Here is a 23,816-nt window from a genome sequence, read left to right on the forward strand (position 1 = left end):
TTTTGTACTGTTTCTGATTTTAGTGATTGAGAGTCTTAGAACTTGTTAATTACGAACCATTCATATTAACAATATTTTGTATCTTCACCTTTGATAGATATTTAAGAAGCCTATGTAACTATAGGAAACAAAGGTTAGAAATTTCTTTTATGCAAACAGCAGAGGGCTTAATGAACACTTTGGAGTGTGTCCTCTCTTTATTGATACCATATAATTTCTATTTGTATCTGTTAGTTGGTAAAATATCTAACGTTTGAGATACTTATTAAAATTTTCAAACTGTTGTGATTTTCTGCAAAATCTTTTATCTGGTGAATGCAGTGAATTACTGTTGATACTTATTTCAGTGTTAGGTTCTGCATATAGCTTTAGGCAAAAGCACGTGCACTGGCTGGCTGTAAAGCCTGCCTGATAGCCTCCTCTGACAGCCCCTGGAGTCTCCCTTGGCAACTTGCATAGATAGCTTGGACTCCCTTAGCCAGTGAGAAGCTAATATAGTTTATCCGGTGAATAACATTCAGTGTTTTATCTTTAAATATTTCTTATGGTAATGTAGTATTTCATTATTCCAGTATTCCTCCCAAAGCTATTCCAGCTCTTTTTGTACTGATAGTAGAGGAAAAAGAATTGATTGTGTTTAATTTGAGCATCTTAATTTTTTTGTTGTTGCTTAGGAATGTTATTAAATGATACCTTGGTTATTGCTAGTAAATGTTTAAGAGTAAAAATTGGTTACTTTTGGCAAGATGCTTTATAATTCTTACCCCCAGGCTGTAGTATTTCTTTTATTTTTCTTATTTCCTAGGCTGTAATTATACAGTCCATTTGTTGTTATATTTTATTTCACTCTGCCTTACTTAATATTGCTAGAATATAAGCTACCCATTTTGTTCCCACTTATGTCCCTGGCCTGTACCGGGGGAAGGGTGTCCACGTGCCCTTGAGTTAATCCTGACTTCCTCTGGCACCCTCAACTTCGTCAGCCGAGGTCAAGGGGAAGCCTGTGCCCTGCCCAGCTTCAGCCGGGGTCAAGATGGGGTCCTGGGCTCCCCGGGCCTCTCAGCCTGAGCGCAGTCTTGGCCTGTGTACCCCAGGACTAGCCTCACGGGACCTTCATCTTGGTTCGTGTCTCAGACTTTAAAATCACTCTTCATCTTCTGCGTTTTAATCACCACAAGATTCTGTACATCTTCATTCTTAGCATTGCCCTTTTTTCACTGTGCCTTTGGAATTCTGGTTTCTTCATCACCTGAACCTTTCCATCATCAGACTCCTCTGAATGTGCCTTCTTGCTTTCATTAAAATGTGGCTCTTCTGTGAGGGTCCTGCTTCCCCTGCAACTCTCCTAAATGTTTGCTATTTTTCTCCCGTAATCTTGGGGCCACTTGACCTGGAATTAGCGTCCTTCCTATCTTTGTAGCTTATTCCCTCTTGCACCTTCTTCCGGCTGTTTTTCAACCGCCAGTTCATTGATCTTACACCTTTGTGCTGTTCCTTGCCCCTTTGATATTCTAGTTGATGAAGTCCAGTGTATCAGTTTTTTCTTTTATGATTGTGCTTTTGGTGTCCTATCTGAGAACTCTTTGCCTAAACTCAAGTTCACAAAGATTTTCTGTTACATTTATTTCTCTGATGTTTCTTCTTCTAGAGGTTTTTTAGTTTTAGGATTTGCATTATATGACAGGTCTTTTGAGTAAAGTTTTGTATTGGTACAAGGTGTGCGTGTTGTTGTTTCTAGCACCAGTTTTTGAAAAAGTGATCCCTTTACCACCACATTGGCTTACACTTCTGTCAACAATTAGTTGTCTTTCATGTGTGGGTTTATTTCTAGACTCTCTTTTCACTCTGTTGATCTATTTGTCTCTTTTATGCTAAAACAATGGTCTTTTGATTACTGTTGTTTCATAATAATTCTTGAAAGCAGTAGCGTTTGCCCTCCAAGTTTGTTTTTCCTTTTTAGAGTTGTTTTGGCTAGACTAGATCCTTTGTATTTCCATGTGACTTTTATAAATTTATTTATTTATTTATTTATTATTTTTGGCTACGTTGGGTCTTTGTTGCCACATGTGGGCTTTCTCTAGTTGCGGTGAGCGGCGGCTACTCCTTACTGTGGTGCGCAGGCTTTCCATTGCGGTGGCCTCTCCTGTTGTGGAGCATGGGCTCTAGGCGTGCGGGCTTCAGTAGTTGTGGCACATGGGCTCAGTAGCTGTGGCTCGCGGGCCCCAGAGCGCAGGCTCAGTAGTCGTGGCGCACGGGCTTAGTTGCTCCGCAGCATGCAGGGTCTTCCGGGACCAGGGCTCGAACCTGTGTCCCCTGCACCGGCAGGGCAGGCAGACTCTTAGCCACTGTGCCACGAGGGAAGTCCCTCCATGTGACTTTTAGAATCAGTTTGTTAATTTCTATTAAAAAAAAAAGCCTGCTGAGGGCTTCCCTGGTGGCGCAGTGGTTGAGAGTCCGCCTGCCAACGCAGGGGACACGGGTTCGTGCCCCGGTCCGGGAAGATCCCACATGCCGCGGAGCGGCTGGGCCCGTGAGCCATGGCCACTGAGCTTGCGCGTCCAGAGCCTGTGCTCTGCAATGGGAGAGGCCACAACAGTGAGAGGCCCGCGTACCACAAAAAAAGAAAATAAAAAGCCTGCTGGGATTTTGATTGGGATTGCATTGAATCTATAGATAAATTTGGGGGAGAATTGACTTTTTAATAGTATTAAGTCTTCTGATCCATGAATGAGGTATATCTCTTCCTTTATTTAGGTGTTTTAAAATTTCTCTCAGCAATATTTTGGGTTTTTTTCAGAGTATAGGTCTCTCTCTTAATATAATACGATGTGATATAATATAATATAGTATAAAACTTATTTCCCAACTACCCACTTTGCTTCATAATCTGGAGTTAGGCTCCTACCTCCACACCCATTTCAAATGGTGAGAGAGTTGGGGGAGAATGCCATTCCCACCCAAATAATGAAGACAAGCCCAATAACTTGCCAATTTCACGGGTGGTGGTCTGCCCAGGAAGCAATATGTGTTAATCCGAAGTGACCTTCTAGAGGGCTCCTTATATGCGATCAAGTGCTTTTTAAAAAAGTTGCTTAATTATTTGTCACCCTTATCTCCTTGTGTGTGTTTTGTTGGGAAATAAGTAATTAATACCTTTTCATCCTTATTTGGTAATGTCTGTGTCTAGTTAGATGTGGTGTTTATGGTTATGCTCTCTTTAATCCATTCCGGCATTTGACCCATTTTAACTGATTAGGGGTAGAATGGTTATCAACTCCTGTTCTTTTAAAATGGGTTAAGTTTGGATATGCATTTGCGAAGAACAAACTAAATGTCCTAAAAGTGCACAGGATCTGAAATTTGGTAGACACTCAGGTGTTTGAATATTTATAGCATTATAGCATTTTAAGCACATTGTGTAGCAGTGTGTATAAAATCCTGGTGATGCTTATACAGGTTACAGAAGGCTTCATGGGGTTATATTTGCTGTGCAATTAAGGAGGTCTGGGGAGGGAGGGATTTCAGTCAAAAGGAGCAGCAAGTGCAGAGAACCTGTAAGAATAAGCAAGGGCCTTACACGGTTGTCGGATAAGGTGCCAGACTAACATAGAGCAGGAGCAAAGGGAAATAGTAGGTAAAGCCAGAAAGTTAATTTGAGATCAGCTGTGAAGAATGTGTATACATGCTGCAAATTTGATTATCTTCTAAGTAATTGTCCAGTAATGGAGGGTTTGGGGTGAGGATGAACATAATCCTTAATTTTTCAACTAGTTCGTTAGGAATTATGCTGAATTCAGAAAATAATAACAGTGGCGACCATTTAGTTGTGTCTTGTTTCTACAGGTGATGCTGATGAGTGGCAATGAGAGTGGTAGACAGGGCACGTGGTTAGACACTCTGCAGGAAGAAGAGTGGTTCTTGGAGTGATTTTTGATCTCTCTTCGGAGGAGCCAATAAAACTTGGTTCACGGGGCAAGTGAGCTAAATGCTTGCCTCTCGTGATAAGGCACACATAAGCCATCATACTGTTGAGGCATAGTGGCAGGGAACGTTTATTGCTAGAAGAAGGATTTAATGGAAGGATTTACCTGCAGTAGTTTAGAGAGAGGAAAGGACTGCTGTTACCTTACTTGGTAATAGTCACTATTCACTGTTTCATCAAAAGAAAAAGGCTGGTAAGGTACGACTTCCTGAGTATGTACTTGACAGTAAATGGAGTAGGATATTTTTAAGGAAAACTGTCATTAGGTTTAAATACTGGTGTACACATTGAAGTATCTTTGTTACTCTATTTAGAACTTGCTTCTATCAAATGGAGCTCTGAAGTTACTAAATTTTAAATGCTCATTCAATAAACACTTTGTGTTGTTGATGGTTCCATTGGTTTGTGAGAGCAGGTGGCCGTTGTGTGTCTTCTATGTGCTGTGACTTGTAAAACTTAAGGAATATCTCTTGTTACCAGTCTCTTCCAACTCTGATATTAGTATGTTGCTAGCTAGGATCAGCTATCCGTTCAGCTCACAAAGGGTGGCCAGAAATCAAACCGTTAGTGGAGGCGTGGACTCTGCAGATTAGGCTGCGGAAGGTCATGATGCTGGGCTGTCAGTGCTGGACAGGTGCATGGGGAGTGGGTGGCTTTCCTCCATCTTTTCTGTCCGATGCCTTCGCTGTTCTTTGGGAAAGAGAACAGAGAAGAAGTCCGTGAGTTCATGTGGCAAAGGCTGTAAAGGAAGTGCAGGCAGTCCCTTGAACACAAGATCAGAATTATTAGAGAATTCAGAACTGTTGAACAATTTGACCAATTCTTCAAAATTTAGACATGTGTACTTTGAACAGATAAGTGAGGCAGATTATCATACTGATTTGACACTGTGCTGTGTTTAGCCTTCTCGTATTTTGTTCATGTTGTAATATTGTGTAAGAGTTGAGAACTTTCAACAGTGCGTTTTACCATAAACTGTTTTACTTAAACATGTAATTGCTAGTAAGTTCCATAGAAATGAATAGTGATCACAATTAATGCCTTAAAAATTAAAGGCTATTAAATATAAATTGTGTCTATTACCATATGAGAGAAGGTAATAAATCTCTCAGAAATGTAAGGTCTTGATTAAGGAGTCAAAAAAGGATGCGTTTTCTTTGTTTCAAAATAGTTTAAAATTATTTACTACATCTTATGACTGCAACCATTTCTTTTTCTCTCTTTTTTAAATGTGTCTATTAAAATGTAAAAAAGCAGAAGGAAGGAAAAGTGGATTGGAGAGTAGGAGAGAAAATAAAATTAAATGATAAGACAGGAATTCTGCTGAGTTAATACTCAGGGAGTATGAGATAAGTAATATGTCTTTACTGCCTGATGCTTAGCTATAAAAAACATAATAGTGGGAGTACAGACCTGAAGCTTGAAGTGACCAACTGAAAAAAAAGATTTAAAGTAGACATTCTTTTGCAAGTATGTTTTTTGGCTACTAATTGATGTATACTTATCACTTATGAAAATATCGTAAGATTTGCTTCACATGCAATTCTAAAGAACTTTGCTATTTTATAATATGAATAAAAAGTAGCTTCATCTCCCCCCTGAAAAGTTACTCCAGCCCTTATGTATTTATTGTATAATTGAGGAAAATGGAAAAATATAACAGCAAAAATATAATATTTACAAAACGTTTTGATATCCTCAAAACAAATTGTTAGGAACTGGTATGGTTCTATTGAAACTCAGCTGCTTTAAGAGGTATTTAGGAAATAAGGCTTTATAATAAGTTGAATTGGTCTAAAAGTCAGTGTAATGACTGGTAATGTTAGTATTTGATAATGTAATATGAACTTAGCTCTTGTTCTGTGAGCTTTCAGAATAAACTGAATGTAAAAGAAGTGGACCTTTTCCCATGTCAAAACAGTAGTTACAAAAATGTAAAGGCAGATCCATAAGGCTGTTGCTGGTTTCAAAAGGGAGATGGACGGAGGGAGGGAGACCAAGATAGGGAGGTGGGGAGAGAGGGAAGGAGGGAGAGAAACAGAGGGGCGAAGGGAGGCAGGGAGGGAGGAGACACAGGGAGCGAGAACTGACCCAAGTCTTGTTGCTGCTTCAGGACGGTGTCTCCCATTGTCCACGCCAGCTTCTCACCTCCTCTCTGTGGCACTAACATGATGTAGATGTTGTGTGTTAGATTTTGTAAATGATTACAGTGCACTAGATACTAGAGAGACAGTTTAAGAATTTACACAGTATACCATGTGGAAGCATCACATTTTGTGTAAATCTCTAGACCTTAGTTTCCAGTCCTGACCTGTGTCTGTAAAGCTACTAGTGGAGGGTGGTTTTACATGTAATTTTCTTCGTTTCTTTTTTCTGTCAGTTATGTGCCAATCAGTGCCTCCAAAACATTAATGTAAGGATTTTACATCTACATGTTACTCAGCTTCAGTCATCAGATTATTTTATTTAGTGATATTTTTGATCATCCGTAACTTGACTCAGACCTGAAATAATGGCAGATGTGGGAAGAACTTTCCAGATGGAATCCTCTTCCCCACTCTCGCACGTCTTTTATTGGGGGATAGTTAATTGTATTTGGGAGTTCACTAGGAGAAGTAAATTTTCAGCGACTGTGTCTATCTGAAATAAATTTATTTTGAAAGTATATAAGTATAGATAAATTTCTAAAGTGTTATTTTTTTCTCCCAAAGTTATTTCTAAAGTATTATTTATCAACTGAAAGTTTAACTCTGATGTGCTATTATTTCCTTGAGTTGATTATACTTCTTCTTTTTTTTAAGGTAAAGTGCAAGTTAAGAGTTCAGACATACAAGTTGGAGACCTCATCATAGTGGAAAAGGTTGATGCATTTTTAATATCTTTTAGACATGTATATGCCAGTTATGAACATTTAGCCTGATTGCAAGTAACTTTTGAATCTGAAGGAAATTGTTTGAGACATGTATTTTAAATCTTAACATCTTTGTGTAAGGTTTGATATATGTGAAGAAAAAAATACAGGTTTCTGTGTAGTCTGTTTTGCTAAAGTACGTTTCAGTGTGTGTAGGTAGTCATATTTTGTCTAAAATAAGACATGTTAACTGTTTATTGTTGCATTATCAGAATTATATCTTTTGACCAAAGAATTATATTAGTTAGAACCTATTTATAATGTTTCAGTTTCTAGAGCTTCTTTTTATAGACAGATATATATGTAATTATTGGATATTAATTCTTATGGCTTAAAAACTTAACGAGGGGGCTTCGCTGGTGGCGCAGTGGTTGAGAGTCCGCCTGCCGATGCAGGGGACACGGGTTCGTGCCCCAGTCCGGGAAGATCCCACATGCCGCGGAGCGGCTGGGCCAGTGAGCCGTGGCCGCTGAGCCTGCGCGTCCGGAGCCTGTGCTCCGCAACGGGAGAGGCCACAACAGTGAGAGGCCCGCGTACCGCAAAAAAACCCCAAACAAACAAACAAAAAAAACAACTTAATGAGGGAAAGGTAAATGGAAACAAGAGGATTAGAAAGAAAAAGTTTAGGTCAATGTAGGAAGAAGCCATTTTAAAAACCCCACAGTGGTCAGACGTGGCTGTTGGCAGGCCGCTACTGGCCCGGAGCCTGGAGGCCTGGGCTGTCTGCCTTTGCGGAGAAGCGTTTCTGCCCGCACAGCCTTCCTGAGTAACAGTGACTGAGGGCATAGTCTTTTTGTTTTTCCTTTTTTAAGGCTCTAGAACAACATTTAAAAAAATATAGAATGAGAGGTTTTCATAAGGCCTCTTACAGAGGAGTGTGAGCCGCTGGTACCAGCTGATAGCCACAGGGGGACCCATGGGAACATACCCATCCTGAGCCGCCCGTGGGGAGGTTGAGTGAGAGCCTTCTCCTCAGGAGGAAAGCGGTCTTCATCTCATTGCAGTAAAAATCCGTACGCAGAGAACGCTTCGGGCTGTGTTTGTCGGATTTTACGGAAAGGAGAACATTAAACATACTGATTTGCAGCTTATTTACGTAGTATTCAGTTATATGGATACTGTAAGTTACTAACTTTTGATCCATTGTTCGATTTTGGATGGTTTCTCTTTTCTGCTGTGAGAAGTGCTATAATGAACATTCTGGTACACATATCCTTGCAGGACTCTGTAGGATAAATGCTGACAAGAGGGATGGCTGAGCCATATGTTAGTCATATAAATTTTGATGCAATTTTTAGGAAACAGCAACCTTTGTTTTCTCAGGTTTCTGTGGTCAGGCATCTGGATGCAGCCTAGCTGCATCTCCTGGCTCTGGGTCCCTCTTAAGGCTCTCAGTCAAGTTGTGTCAAGGTGTCAGCCCAGTAGCCATCGCCTCCAAGTTCCACGGGGGTGGAGCTGATGCCAGTCTCACTCTTGGGGTTGTTGGCAGGACTTGGTGCCTCTTTGGACTCAGGGCCTCAGTTCTACGAGCTTTAGGCCTGTGGCCACGCTCATTCCTGGACACAGGGGCCTCTCCACCGGGCAGCCCACCACCGGCCTGCCAGCAGGAGGGGTAAAGAGAGAGTGTGAGTGCCAGCAGAAGGGTTGCACAGTCTCCGAGACCTGGACTCCAGAGTGATGCCCCAACACTTTGTTTTCCTCTTGACTTTTAGGAGGATATCTTGCGTTTGTTGTGTTGAAGGTTAGGATAGAATCTCTCTCTGTGAATCAGGTGAGTACTGTTTGGCCTTTTCATTCTTTCATCTCTTATTTCCTCCTTAACTTTCCTATTTACCCTTTTTTCCCTTACCTTCGCTGTTTAGTTTGATGTAGCAGTACACTCACCTTCCTGTTTTCCCTCAGTCCTCCCATTTTTACTGAGTAACAGGTGCACCCTTCTTGGCCATCTCATTGGTCATACAGGCAGATGTGAAAGAGAGATCTACATCTGTGTCTGGGTGTTCCTCTTCCGTGTCTCTCTGGCCTCACAGTTGTCTTCTCCTTCAGTAAGAAAGATTGGTGAGGGACATAGGCCTCTGTAGACATCCAGGTAAAGGTTTCCGTTTGATGTGGAGCTGCACCTCTTTGTGTTTGTTTGTTATTTCAGTGTCCAGTGGATAGCACGCTGTGGATGACGCACCAGTGTTCCATATATGTGAGCATGTGTGTGGTATCCTGCGCTACTCTGAAATGTAAAGGTTTGGTGGCAGAGCTAGAGGGAAGGCTTCTGACTGTTTTCGCTAGCCTTCAGGAAGCACTGCTGCCACAGCATAGGGCGGCACCACCTGCCTCATTCAGGTTTTATATTGCCAATTGTACTTTCATTTTCATATATTTCAATTCCCTGGAAAACATTGAGTATTCTGAAGTTTGATAACATAGTTTCCAGTAACTACTGGGAAATGATAAATTTTTAGTAGTAGGTTCATGGTATTTGTCAAACCAATTTTGTGATTTTTGTAGTGATAAAAGGTTTTTTTCTTGCCAGTTGATATAATCATCATAAGGAAATAGCAGAGATCTGGCAGCAAATGGCTTTGTCCTTCTACTTTTTTTTTTCTTTTTTGCGGTACGCGGGCCTCTCACAATTGTGGCCTCTCCCGTTGCGGAGCACAGGCTCCGGACGCGCAGGCTCAGCGGCCATGGCTCACGGGCCCAGCCACTCCGCAGCATGTGGGATCTTGCTGGACCAGGGCATGAACCCGTGTCCCCTGTATCGGCAGGCAGACTCTCAACCACTGTGCCACCAGGGAAGCCCATATTTCTCTTTTATTTGACCATATTCCTATTTATAAATTAATGTTTGGATATTTCCATGGTGGATTTTATGTTATAGGATAGTTGTAATTTTTTATCTTAACATGGAATTAAAATTAGTACATCAATATTCATTTTATGGGTATTTAAAGAAATAATGCTAATCAGCTTTGGCTCAGCGTTATAGATGTCAGTAGCCGTAGAACATGGGAGAGCAGCAGCCTGGGACAGAAAGTGGAAAGAGGATGATGCGGCCTTCAGTGTTCACTGCGTCTAGGTTTAAACTCCTAGTTCTCCAGTTTCAAATTCAGCCTAGGAGAAGTATGTGTTTGACATGTATGTGGAAATTGGGAGGGCAGGACCATTCAGAGTCAAGGTCAGATGATCCTTTATGCATGCAAGGTGAAGCAAGAAATTCCAAAGATTATCTCCCAGCTTAATAAGGAAACCTGAACAGTAACTGCATTCTTACACAGATGTATGTATCAAAATCTCAGCAAGGTTTTTTCTTCGTTCGTTTGTTTTGGTTTTAAAGACAAAATAAGATTTTTCTAAAACTGATTTGGCAAGGCACAGGCCCTAACGTGGCAAAAACAACCTTGACAAGGAGAATAAAGTGAAAAGAGTCACTCTCCTAATGTTAAGGCATACTTCCTACTATGTTAACATAGGGCAGAAGAAGGGTAGAAACAAAGATAATGAAACATCAATGGAGAACCCAGAGGTAGACCCACCCAAATATGCTCAAGTGATTTTTGACAAAGTGCAAAAGCAATTAAAATGGAGGATGGATAGCCTTTCAACAAAGCAGGCTGGAACTAGTGGACATCCATGGGTAAAAAATGAACCATGATCGAAATGTCACACTTATATAGATATCAAAGTGGGCCAGGGGCTTAAATATATAATGTAAAACTGCAAAACTTTTAGAATAAAACAGGAGAAAATATTCAGAATCTAGGGTAGGAAAGTAGTTTTTAGACTTGACACCAAAAGCACAATGCATATAAGGGTGAAATTGATAGATTGCATCATTAAAATTAAAAATTTGTGCTTTGTGAAAGAACATGTGAATATGGTGGAAAAACAGACTGGGAGAAAGTATTTGTAAACCATATATCCACAAAGATTTGTATCTAGAATATGTAAAAATGCTAAATACTCAACAGTAAAAAAAAAAGTCAAATTAGAAAATGGGCAAAACAAAACCCATTTAGCCAAAGAAGACATACAGATAGAAAATAAGCATATGAAACGTTATTCAACATCGTTAGTTATCTGGAAATGCAAGTGAAAATACAGTGAAATATGACTACACATATAGCAGAATGGCTACAATGAAAACTGATGACAGCACAAATGCTGGCAGTGACATGAAGACAGTGGATCACATGCAGTTCATGTGGGGATATCAAATGTTACAGCTGTTCTGGAAAATCATTAGACAGTCTGTTAAAAAACTGAGTATACAACTATCATTTGACCCAGAAGTTGAACTTTTGGACCTTTATCACAGGTAAATATTAATTTAGATTGGCACAAAAGCTTGAACATGAATGTTTATACCTGCATTATTCATGATAGCCAAAAATCAGAAACAGTTCAGATATCCTGAACGGGTCATGGTCAAAGAAACTGCTGTACATTATACCATGGTAATTTCATATTAAGAAAACACAGGTCCCTGCTCCTACATTGCTCAGAGTCTTGAGAGGAGGGAAAAATAAAAATATCCAATAATTATTCTGAAGTGTCTAGTTTACTTATGAATGCCTCATAGAAAAATAAAACAGGATAAGGGAATAAAGGGTAGTGGTCTAAAATTAAGAAAAAAATTCCATGTATGATAGTATCAAAGGAATAAAATACTTATAAATAAAATCATGGTTAAGAATAAACTTAACAAAAGAACAAAACTTGCACTTTGAAAACTACAAAACATTGTTAAAACACAGTAAAGAAGAGCTGGGTAAACAGAACGACGTCCCATGTTCATGGATTGGAAGTATTCATATGTTAAAATGGCAGTACTCCCAAACTGACCTACAGGTTCAGTGCAGTCCCTCTTAACATCCCAGCTGACTTCTTTGCAGAAATTGACAAGCTGATTCTAAAATTCATGTGGAAATACAAGAGATTCAGAATAGCCAAAGCAGTTTTTTAAAATGTGAACAAAATTGGCATATTCACGCTTCTCCATTTCAGAACTTTCTGCAAAGTTAACATTAATCAGGACAGTATGGAATTGGCATAAATTAAACATTGAGAGTCCAGAAATAAAGCCTTAAATTTCTGGTTAACAGATTTTCAACAAGGGTGCCTAGAAAATTCAGTGGGATGGGGCTGTGTTTGGGTGGGTGCTTATTTTTGACCCAATACTGATTATGAGAGTCTTCATTTTGTTGTGTGCAGCTGTAGTTCATTCATTTTGTGGTTACATAGTATGCCTTGTGTCCATTCTACTGTTGGTGGGTATTTGGGTTGCTTCTAAGTTTTGCCTGTTAGGGTTGATACCTCTGAGTCATACTTGACCACGTCTTCTGGCTCACATGTGCACACATTGCTGCTGCATGTGTACTGAGGAGTGGACTTGTTGGATTTGGGGGTGAGCACTTGAGTACTTACTGCAAATGATTTTGCAAAGTGATGTATCAAATTATACTCAGATCGACAGTGAGTAAGAGTTCCCATTCCTTCATGTTTGCCAACACTTGGCATTGCCAACCTTTTAAATTTACCATTTCCAAATTGTACATAGTGGTTGTGGTTTTAATGTGCATTTCTGTAAAGACTAACAAAGTCGGACACCTTTTCATATGATTTTGGATATTTTTCTCATTTGGGAAAAGCCTGTGAGAATCTCTTGCTGTTTTTCTTCAGAGTTATCCTTTCTTAACAGTCTGCAGGCCTTCAAGTACTCTGGATGGGAGTCCTTTATTAGTTTTATGTTGTGAATATCTTTTCCTTCCTAGTGTGCTTTGTGGAACAGAGAGCTTAATGAATTCAATATACTATCATTCAAAGAAAAATTCTAATGAAGTCAACCTTATTAATCTTTTCATCTGTAATAAATTTTTTTTAAAATTTGTGGTGGTAGGGGGAAGGAGTCTTGTTTAAGAAATCTCTTCCTACCAAAAAGTCATGAAAATATTCTTCTGTATTATCTTTTAGGTTTTATTGTTTTGACTTTGACATTTTTTAAAAATTTATTTATTTATTTATTTTTGGCTGCGTTGGGTCTCTGTTGCAGTGAGTGGGGGCTACTCTTCATCACGGTGTGCGGACTTCTCACTGCGGTGGCTTCTCTTGTTGCGGAGCACGGGCTCTAGGCGCCCAGGCTTCAGTAGTTGTGGCACATGGGCTCAGTAGTTGTGGCTCGCAGCCTCTAGAGCTCAGGTTCCGTAGTTGTGGCGCACGGGCTTAGTTGCTCCGCAGCATGTGGGATCTTCCCGGACCAGAGCTCGAACCTGTGTCCCCTGCATTGGCAGGCGGATTCTTAACCACTGTGCCACCAGGGGAGCCCCTGACTTTGACATTTAGAAGTATAATTCGTTTGGAATAGATTTTCGTGTTTCGATTGAAGTAGAGGCCAGGTATTATCTCTTCTCATTGCCCATGGGTATCTAGTTTTCTCAGCACTGTTTATTGAAAAGATGTCTGCAGTGCCAACTTTCTCATAAATCTGGTGTCCATGGATGTGTGGGCCGACTTCTGGATTCTCTGCTTTTACATTACTATAATCATCCATCTTAGTGGAATACCATCTTGTCTTAATTATTCTATTTTAGTATTTAGTTTTGTTATAGTGTACAGACAGCTCTCCATGTTGTTTCTCACACTTGTCTAGTCATTCTTGGCCTTTGCATTTCCCTGTAAATATTAGGAATATCTTGTCATTTCCCACCAGAAAAGCATGTTAAGATTTTGCTTGGGTTTGTGTTGGATGTATAGGTCAGTGTATGCACACCTCACATCTTTGCAATACTGTCTGTTCTAACTTCAGGACATGGTGTTTTCTGTTTCCTTAGGCTTCGTTTAATTTCTTTCAGTGATGTTTCACAGTGTTTTGTTTAGAAGGCTTGCCCATCTTTTATCAGTTTTATTCTAGTGCTAGTCTTTTCTTATTACCGAAATGGGCCTATTTAAAGAAATATTTACCTTCTTGCTGTTTGTTACTGGTATGTATGTTTTTGTTTCCTGTGTCATTAATTTTGCTCTTATATTTCTTTACATCCTTGTACTTTCTTTGGGATTTATTGGCTGGGTTTTTTTTTCCTGCTTTCGAATGGGTATTTAGTCCTTTGTATATTTTTAGCCTCCCTTTTCTGTTGTGTGCAGTTTAGTCATGTATATTTTCCTCTTATCATTTTCCTGACTTCGGCTGTGTTACACACATGATATGTTGATATGTTGAGTTTTTATTACCATTTCATTAACAATATTTTCTAGTTTCCATTGTGATTTCCCCCTTCACCTAAAGGTTCTTTAGATCTTAACAATTGCCTAAAGAAATGTTAGAAATAAATAGCTCTGTTCTACAGCATATCTTCTTTCCGCTTTAACAACTTATGTTTGTTTTTGTTGCTTGCTGACTGACAAGTAGTTCATTTCTTTACTGTGTGTAGATAAATCTTAACTTAGGTCTTAAAGAATATAAATAATTCATGAAACTATGTGAAGTATTCTTATTATAATTATATTTTTCTTTTAGTTTGTATAGCTTTCCCAACTAATTAATGCTAATTAGTATTACTAATTATTATTAGTAATACTAATTAATACTAGTATTAGTAATAGGGGTTAAATAAATGTATGAATAGTGACCTTTGAGTTTTTCTCCTTTCCTGCTTTGTAAAAAGAATATCTCCTCAAATTTGTGGGGTTTTGTTTGCTCAGTTGTACATTTATTCTTTCATTCAACATTTATTAAGTGTTTCGTTTTCGATATGCTCTGTTTTGTGTTAGGTGTTGGAAGAACACTGTCCTCACTTTCTAGGTCATTAGTCTGATAGGGAGGCCGTCATTTTTTTATAAGGCAGTAACTGTTATATTGTACGTGTGAGTTGAGGTACAACAGAGGCCACAGAAATGGTAATATTTAACATTTTTCAGGAAATGAAGTAGTTTTCAGGTCATCACTAAATGCCATTTACGTGGTTCATTGATGCGGAAAGAAACTTCGAGGTCTAACTAAAATATGAGTTAAAATATTCATTTTTATTATACAAATTATGGATGTTAATTGTTTCAGCATAGAGTTGAAATATAACATTATTTCAGTTGTTTTTAGGAGCTATTTCTCCTTTGGAATGGAATTGTGTTAATTTGTAGACTTGCATATAGATAATTAATATTTTATATTACTCTGCAGAATCAAAGAATTCCATCGGACATGGTATTTCTTAGGACATCAGAAAAAGCAGGTATTTTTATTTTTATTGCTGATGATTGGTATTTTGGCAGTTTAATTTTCATTTTGAAAGATAAAAGTTAAATTTATTCTTGTAAGAATTTTTCTTTGATAATATATTGAATTCATTAATTTCTAAATCACATTTAACTGTTTATGTTTAAAACAATGATTTTACTGTGTAATATGTTGGTTTAAAAAATATCCTTTCCTATATCAAGTGAAAGTTTTCATTCGAATCCATTTTGATATCCAAATAGATGGTGATGTTCCTCAAAACTTGATTGCTATTCTGCATTTGCACTTTTATTTCTCATTCAGCAAACATTTATTTAGCACTTACTATATGCCAGGCACTACCTGTTGCTTAGAATACAAAAGGGAGTAAAACCGAGTTGCTCTCTTCAAAGAGTTTATGATCTACTTATTTATGGAAGTACACACATTGACGATTAGCAATACTCTGATTGTATAGATAGTATAAATATTAAAAGGCATGTGGAGGGCTTTGCTGGTGGCGTAGTGGTTAAGAATCCTCCTGCCAATGCAGGGGACACGGGTTCGAGCCCTGGTGTGGGAAGAGCCCACATGCCGCGGAGCAGCTGAGCCCGTGCGCCACAACTACTGAGCCTGTGCTCTGGAGCCTGTGAGCCACAACTACTGAGCCCGCGAGCCACAACTACTGAGCCTGCGTGCCACAACTACTGAGCCCGCATGCCACAACTGCTGAAGCCCGTGTGCCTAGAGCCCGTGCTTTGCAACAAGAGAAGCCACCACAATGAGAAGCCCACGCGCCACAACGAAGAGTAACCCCCGCTTGCCACAACTAGAGAAAGCCCATGCACAGCAATGAAGACCCAATGCCGCCAAAAATAAATATACAAACAAATAAATAAATAAAAGACATGTAGGGGTAATGGGAGGGAACAGACAATTTGCCTAGGTGAGTTGAAATGGGCTTCACAGAAAAAATGATACTTATATGACCAGAGCTTTAAACAATAAGAAGAAGGTGCAAAAGGGGTAATGAGAAGGAAGCCTCATGTGGTCAAGGAAAAAAAATCCATTGGTTGGAAATCAGGAAACCTAAAATCTAGTCTGCTTTGACCAATTTCTAATTATATGACCTAGCCACGTGGTCATACATTTTCATCATCTCTAAAATGATGAGAGGTTTGTCAAGTAATATCCAAAGTTCCTTCTGCCTTATATTTCTGACTTCGTTGCATAAATGAGCAATATTTTTATGGGAAGCTCAGCATATGTATTATTATTTGTAGCATGAAAACTCTAGAAAGGACATGGTTAAAATTTAGAGTTGTTGATTTAGTTTTTTCTCCATTTACAAACAGTGGGGGGTTTTTTGTTGTTTTTTTGTATTTTTAAAAAAATTTATTTATTTGGCTGTGCCGGGTCTTATTTGTGGCATGCGGGATCTTCATTGCCACATGCGAGGTCTTAGTTGTGGCACGCAGGATCTAATTCCCTGACCAGGGGTCGAACCCGGGCCCCCTGTGTTGGGAGCGAGGAGTCTTAATCACTGGACCACCAGCAAAGTTCCTAAACAGCGTTTCTTTAAAAGGACATTTTAAGTCATGAGAGAGAAGAAAAATGTTTTCTCTTTTCACCAACTGTAGTTATGATTACTTACATCGTAAGATGAGGCTGCCATTAACAGCAGAATTCAGTTACACCTAATAATCAAGTGACCTCTGTACACTTGATACCTTTACTTTATTGTGTGCTGTTTAATGTGTGGTTTTGTTTTGCCCATAGGGTGGAGACTGGAGAACTACTTTTCCAGTCCATTTCCCTTTCCTGTCCAGTTAGATGGGGCCATGCCCTGAGGTATGGCCGAAGGAGGGTGGCTGAAAGTCATGTGTACCACTTCCAGCCTCGGCTTTCCCTGTACTGGTTATGTGTCCATGACCAGGGTAACCTTGGAAGCTGCCTGTTGAAGATGGCAGAGCTTCCCTCAGTTTAGGCTCCTTAATGTCTGTGTGGAACAGACTCCCCTCCCATTCTGTCACCAAGTGGACTCTGTATGACAGAGAAGTATTATTAAGTACCAGAGTTGCAAGTTTTATCTTTTACAAATAGCTAGTGTTCCCTTAACACCTGCAGAGCTGTGTCAGGCAGTTAAAACTCTGCCTTTGCCTTCACTTGCTTGTACAGAGCCTCAGAGTCAGCCAGGTGTGAGAGATTCGGGCCTCTCGGGTTTTCAAGGGCATTGTGTGCAGCCCTGCACTGGCAGGTGGCCTTCTAGGCTCTTGGGAATATGATAGAGCTTTTGCTCCTTGTTATCTGATTTTTCTTTTAAATTTTTTTGGTCAGCTTGTTGTTTACCCCAGCTTTAACCACCACCCAAGGTAGCTGTGACATTAAACAATGGCCACTGTTTGTTTTTGACAAACATTCCAGGAAAAACACATTCTCAGTGAATGAACTGTGGGTTGAGTCAAATCCAGACAAGCTCTACCTGATCAGGTGGTTACAGTTGTCTGGGCGTGGGGTTTGGGGAGTCCTAGCCCTGGTTTCTTCCCCTCAGTGGCTACCAGACCATTGATTTGCTCAGCTACTGTGGAGTTTGACTGGGGGCAGGGTACTGGCAAAGGGACAAGTCAAAACACCACACATCTCACTCATAGCTAGATTTAGCCGTGTTTCTTGAATAAGTGCACCTGGGATTGTTGCAAGTCTTTGATTATTTTCCAGAGTTTTGAAAAAGTTGCTTTAGACAATTTTTGCTTATGTTGTCATTACAGTTATGGAGGAACGGGTTTTCAGAGATGTTTACACTGCCATCCCTACTTATTTATGATTTCTTTGTCTTTGTTTGTAAATGTATTCAGTATAATGAATAACAAACAGTTTGCATTTGGGAGATACTTTTTTTTTCTTTTTTGGCTGCACCACTTGGCATGTGGCATCTTAGTTCCCCGACCAGGGATCGAACCCGTGTGCCCTACACCAGAAGCACAGATTCTTTTCTTTTCTTTTTTTTTTTTTTTTTTGCGGTACGCGGGCCTCTCACTGCTGTGGCCTCTCCCGTTGCGGAGCACAGGCTCCGGAAGCACAGGCTCAGCGGCCATGGCTCACGGGCCCAGCTGCTCCGTGGCACGTGGGATCTTCCCGGACCGGGGCACGAACCCGTGTCCCCTGCATCGGCAGGCGGACTCTCAACCACTGCGCCACCAGGGAAGCCTGGAAGCACGGATTCTTAACCACCGGACTGCCAGGGAAATCCCGGGAGATACATTTATATTTAATTGCCCTTGTAGTGATCACGGTAGGAATGTATGTAAGATTAAGAATATCATGCTCAATGTGGAAATGGCTTTAGGTAATTAACATAGAAGAAATAGAGTATACAGACTATGTGAGGAGACAAAGTGTGGACAAATCCATCTCTTCAAAGCTGGAAGGTTGTTAGAAGTGTCCATTTTTCAGAGGAAGACTCTGAGGGCTAGTAAATGTTTGCTGAAGTTTCAGAAATTGTTCTTCAGCCACCGTATCACTGTTATGGCGTAATAAGATAGCAAAACATGCAGAGAATATTAGAGAATTAGGCAAGTGAGATACTCTCTGATGTGCCAACTACAGATAAATAACATTATAACCAAATTGATTATGTTTTAAAAATGTTTTTTTTCCTCAAATTTTGCTTTGTATTCTATGTCGTAGGGACAGTTTCTTTCTGTAGGGTAATGATATTTAATATTTTGGAGGTCATGGGTCTTTCTGAGAATCTTAAGAATTATCACTTTGTTCCTCAGAAAAATGTACATAATATACACGTATGCTAAATTTTTACTATTTAACATATTCCTGGAAGGTTATTAATGGCTCCAAGTTTAGGACCTTACTGTCATCTGTTTTAACCTGTGGTTCTATTATATTCCTCAGTTTTATGATTTTTTTCTGTCAAATTTAAATTGTTAAAACAATTACTGTTACTCTTATGGAGATACTAAATGTCAGATTACTGTTTCATGATATTTTTCTTCTCTTTATAAAATGGACCAGACAGCTTCCCAGCTGTGTAAAATGTGTCATAACACTGCTTTCAATCAAGGTTTCTTAGCTTTAGCAATTCTGTTTGTGTGACTTTACATAATTATTTAAGGTTTTAAATTAAAGCCTTGTTTTTAAACTTACATGTTTAGAATTTTTTATGTATCTGCTAACACTGTTAATATTACTTTATTATTTTTCAGTTTCAGTTCAGAAAACCCTGGTAATACACTGTCTGTTATAGTAAGAATCTCTAAACCCTAGCCAGTATGAAAGTCTTAAATCTACGCAGCGTGTTGAGTTTGGACGATAGCCACTGGGCGTTTGTCAGTACAGCTCAGTGAGTCTCTTCGTGGCATCATATTGACTGTGTATTAATACAGGGTATTCTGTTGGGCCGTCAGTTGATTGTTTAGAATGTAAATGAGGCTGTTGATGGATCTGGTGACTGATGGCTTAAATTCCAATTAATCAATTGCTTCATCAGTTTCTTAATTCAGATCAAATATCTCCTGAATGCACACAATTCTTTTAGTGGTATTAAGAGAAATTAATGCTTTAGAACTAATTTTCATCAATCTCTTATAAATGCCAATATCTTTTTCACTTGCCTCCTAAGTGATGGCATTATCGTTGAAGTGTTTGGGACATATTACAATAGCTCAGCTGTCACTTGTTAGAGGGCGAGGGGTAGGTAAATGACACTGTACTCATCCACATTCTCTCCGTGGTGCTATTCATCTTGCCACCAGCTTAAAAATTTCATGCAGAGTCATTAAGCCATATAAATGATTTAGAAATTAAGTTTAATGGCAAACGATCTGGTGTTATATATGCAAAGTCAATGTCTATTTTTCTTTTCTTGGGCACATACTGTAGCTATCTCTTTCAGACCTATTGGATTTGTGAGCTGTTGCAGGCAGTCTGCTAATATTACAGGGTAACTTATTACAACATATGACAGACTCATGTGCCCTGTGTCACAGTGTCCCATCAATTACTTTACCACCACTTGATGCGGCTCTCCTAGGTGACATATACACGAGCTGATCTTCATTTGATTGTAATTAAACCTGTCCTTTGCTGTCAACTCTTGTCAATTATACCAAATAAAACCAAGTATTCATAAGAAGTCAGTAATAGGATATAAGCAGACCAATTTAATAATTCATTTTTACCGAGCCTTAACTGACATCAGTTGTAGCTAGTGCTTGCTGTGAAAAAATTACTAGATATACTTTGTGTAAGACAAGTCAAGTTGGCCATACTTCTGATTTTGCTGCAGTTCATTCCCTCTCTCTGTCTTTCTCTCTCTTTATATCATATCAGTTACTGTGAGCCTAGTAATGTAATTGTACTTGAAGATAAGTAATACGTCAGTTTCCTCTAAATTTTAAAAATAGTGTGTAATTATTTACCATGAGGCATAGGCATACCCTTTTACTTTTAAGAATGGCAAGTATATTGTTTCCAGTGTTTAATAAGTTTATAGACATCTACATAAGGTATTAGTTTCACTTTTAGAAACACAAAATGTTTGAAACTTAAGAGACTGTAGATATTCTCACCTTTTCCTATTTTCTATGTTAGAAAGCAAACCTGGAGCAGAGCTGTTGGCATTGATGTCTCAAAGTCTGTGTCATACAGAATCTAGAATCCAATCCCTTTTAAGTTGCTTTTATACTTTATAAAACACACACATACAGATATATATAACCATGCATATATTTAAGAGGAAAAAAAAATCAATCTTGAGTAAAAGGTTTAAGTGTAAAATAATGGATACTGCAAATTTCCTAGTACTCCCTTTTAGTTGAAACCAGTTATTCTCCTTATCATAAATCTTTTTTTTTTTTAAATTTATTTATTTTTTATTTTTTGTGGTAAGTGGGCCTCTCACTGTTGTGGCCTCTCCCGTTGTGGAGCACAGGCTCCGGCCGCGCAGGCTCAGCGGCCATGGCTCACGGGCCCAGCCACTCCGCGGCATGTGGGATCTTCCCGGACCCGGGCACGAACCCGTGTCCCCTGCATCGGCAGGCGGACTCTCAACCACTGCGCCACCAGGGAAGCCCCATAAATCTTTTGACAAGTAATACATAAGAAAATTTATTTACATAACTAGATATATTTTTCAAAGTGCATGAAATCAGATGAAGGTCTCATAGATATATCTTCAACTGATAAAATAGGTGATTGAAAAATCTTTTCTTAGCTCTCTATCTTATTATGTCTTACAGAAGTGACTTAACCTGTATGAATCTCCTAGTTTCATGTTGGCAACACTAATGCCTGTGCCATCGGTAGTTAAAAGGGTTAAATGCACTTGGTTAAGGAATCAGTGGGGCGCATTTCAGATGCTGAATTGCTGGTGGCTGTAATTAGTTGAAAGTGCATTGGCTCCAAGAGAAAAGTATTTGGTATTTACGCAGAGTAAGAGAGCAAGGAAATGCTTACAGATGTGCAGGGGTCCATTTCTTCTAGGGGTGGATGTGGATTCGCACGGACCCATTTTAGTTTTAGAACATTGTGCAAAAGGTGCACTGGGCTAAGCTGTGTAAAGATGTGTTCTTACATAGCTACCTTAGCTAGTTCCCCAAATTTCAGAAATAATTAGCTAAGGAATTAATAGGTTCCTGGTGTATACCATTCGCTGGCAGATTTCAATAGATTTTCCTCTAAATTTTACAGCACCACTCCAGAGTAAGTCTTATTTTTTCCACTGTGCACATGAAAACCTTCATAAGGTGAAGTACCTGGACAGGGAGCTCAGTGAGTGGGTTATTAGGCAGTGCTCAGCCCAAGACTGGCTCTTCCCACTGCTACACCAGCTTTTAAGTTTTGAATTGCCTTCAGTACTGTTGACGTTTGGGGCCTGGTATTTATTTCTTTGTAGTGGTGGCTTGTCTCTGCCCTGCAGGGTGTTGAGCAGTATTCTTGGCCTCGACTCCTCGGGTGCCAGGAGCACCCTTCCAGCCCCCACCCCCAGCGCCTACTGTGAAAACCAAGTCTCCAGACGCTTCCTGAGGGCAAAATCGCCCCTGGTTGAAAATCACTAGAGGATTGTTTCATCGACGAAAATCCCTAAAATAAATCTTCAGTATTCAGTTGTATATCTTTTGAAAGTAATTGTTTTAATATTCTTCAGAGATCTTTCTTGATAAGAACAGATTGATCCTGTGGAATTTTAGCCATGACCTACCCCAGTTCCATGTGAAGGAAGCTTCTGCTCTAGGCCAGTGCAGCCGAGAAATCAGGGCCTCCATCTCCCTGCAGCTCCCAGGCGAAGGCCAGGGCCTCACCCTGGAGGGGTACCCACCGTCTAATGCTTCTGTTTTGCTGTAGTGATCACTACTGAAAGCTGACCTGGCATATGGCAACCTCTTCCTCTGGATAAAAGGGAAAAGGCCATGAGATAACTTGTTGATGAAATTAGCTGCTGAAGTGGAGAGGACATGCAGTGTGAGCTCTACTGCAGGACCACGTTTGCAGTCAGCTGTTCACCAGAGCAACACTGGTGCTGAACTGCGCTGATCAGTAGTATAATTCTACATGAAATTGATGGATAGGAGCAAACACTGATAGACAGGGGAAGGGGAGCTCGGAAATACAGATATGAGAAAAGTACAATGGAAAGTAGTCTCCATCTTTGCGGGTGTTCAAATATAAATTTAAATGTGAATTTCTGTAGTGCAGTTTCAGTTATTTGCAGTGTTCTTTTCCTGCAAAGAAAAAAGTTTGTATAATATGTTTGGTGTATATTTTCTGTGTTAATCTGAATATGTTTCTTAAAAAATTTTTTTTATTTTGTACATTTTTTAAAATTATATTTATTTTTATTTGTGGCTGTGTTATGTCTTCATTGTTGCATGCAGGCTTTCTCCAGTTGTGGCAAGCAGGGGCAACTCTTGGTTGTGGAACATGGGCTTCTCATTGCGGTGGCTTCTCTTGTTGTGGAGCACGGACTCTAGGAGTGCGGGCTTCAGTAGTTGTGGCACGCGGGCTCAGTAGTTGTGCCTCGCGGGCTCTAGAGCGCAGGCGCAGTAGTTGTGGCGCACGGACTTAGTTGGTCCGTGGCATGTGGGATCTTCCCGGACCAGGGCTCGAACCCGTGTCCCCTGCATTGGCAGGCAGATTCTTAACCACTGCGCCACCAGGGAAGCCCTGTACTTTCTTGTTTTAAGTTCACAAAAAAAAGTGAGAAGGCGGTACAGAGATTTCCAGTACGCCCCATGCCCTCACACCTGCGTAGCTTCCCTCATCATCAGCATCCCCCACCAGATGATGCATTTGTTGCAGTTGATGGACTGACGCTGACACATCATCCTCACCCAAATTCCATAGTTTACATGAAAATTCACTCTTGGTGTAGTACATTCTATGGGTTTTGGCAAATGTATAATGACATCCATCCATCATTATATATATCATACAGAGGATTTTCACTGTCCTAGAAATTTTCTGTGCTGTGCCCATTTACCTCTACCCCCAACTCCATCCTGGGCAGCCATAGATCTCTTTAGTGTCTCCGTGGCTTTTTTCTTTTCCAGAATGTCACGTAGTTGAAACCACATAGTATGCAGCCTTTTCAGAGTGGTTTCTTTTACTTAGTGATAAACATTTAACGTTCCTTCTTATCTTTTCATTACTTGATAGCTCATTTCATTGTATCGCTGAATAATTCTCCATTGTCTGGATTTACCATA

The 23,816-nt window shown here is 39.8% G+C and overlaps 1 protein-coding gene across 15 annotated transcripts in view; it reads left to right on the forward strand.

The window, feature by feature from the left end:
- Positions 1-23,816, forward strand: part of ATP9B (ATPase phospholipid transporting 9B (putative)) — a 216,509-nt gene that overhangs the window by 45,920 nt on the left and 146,773 nt on the right. For 14 of the 15 annotated variants that reach the window (XR_012325486.1, XR_012325487.1, XR_012325488.1 and 11 more), the window contains 2 exons: positions 6,784-6,842; positions 15,061-15,112. The exons of the other annotated variant lie outside the window; for it this stretch is intronic. Coding sequence is in view for 9 of the 14 variants with exons in the window: in XM_033837856.2 (XP_033693747.1) it covers positions 6,784-6,842; positions 15,061-15,112 (111 nt within the window). In the remaining 5 variants the exon portion in view is untranslated. The remainder of the gene's footprint in view (positions 1-6,783; positions 6,843-15,060; positions 15,113-23,816) is intronic. 15 annotated transcript variants of the gene reach the window in all.

The sequence above is a fragment of the Tursiops truncatus genome, chromosome 13 (genome assembly GCF_011762595.2).
Source record: "Tursiops truncatus isolate mTurTru1 chromosome 13, mTurTru1.mat.Y, whole genome shotgun sequence".
In the NCBI taxonomy this organism is placed as follows: Eukaryota; Metazoa; Chordata; class Mammalia; order Artiodactyla; family Delphinidae; genus Tursiops; species Tursiops truncatus.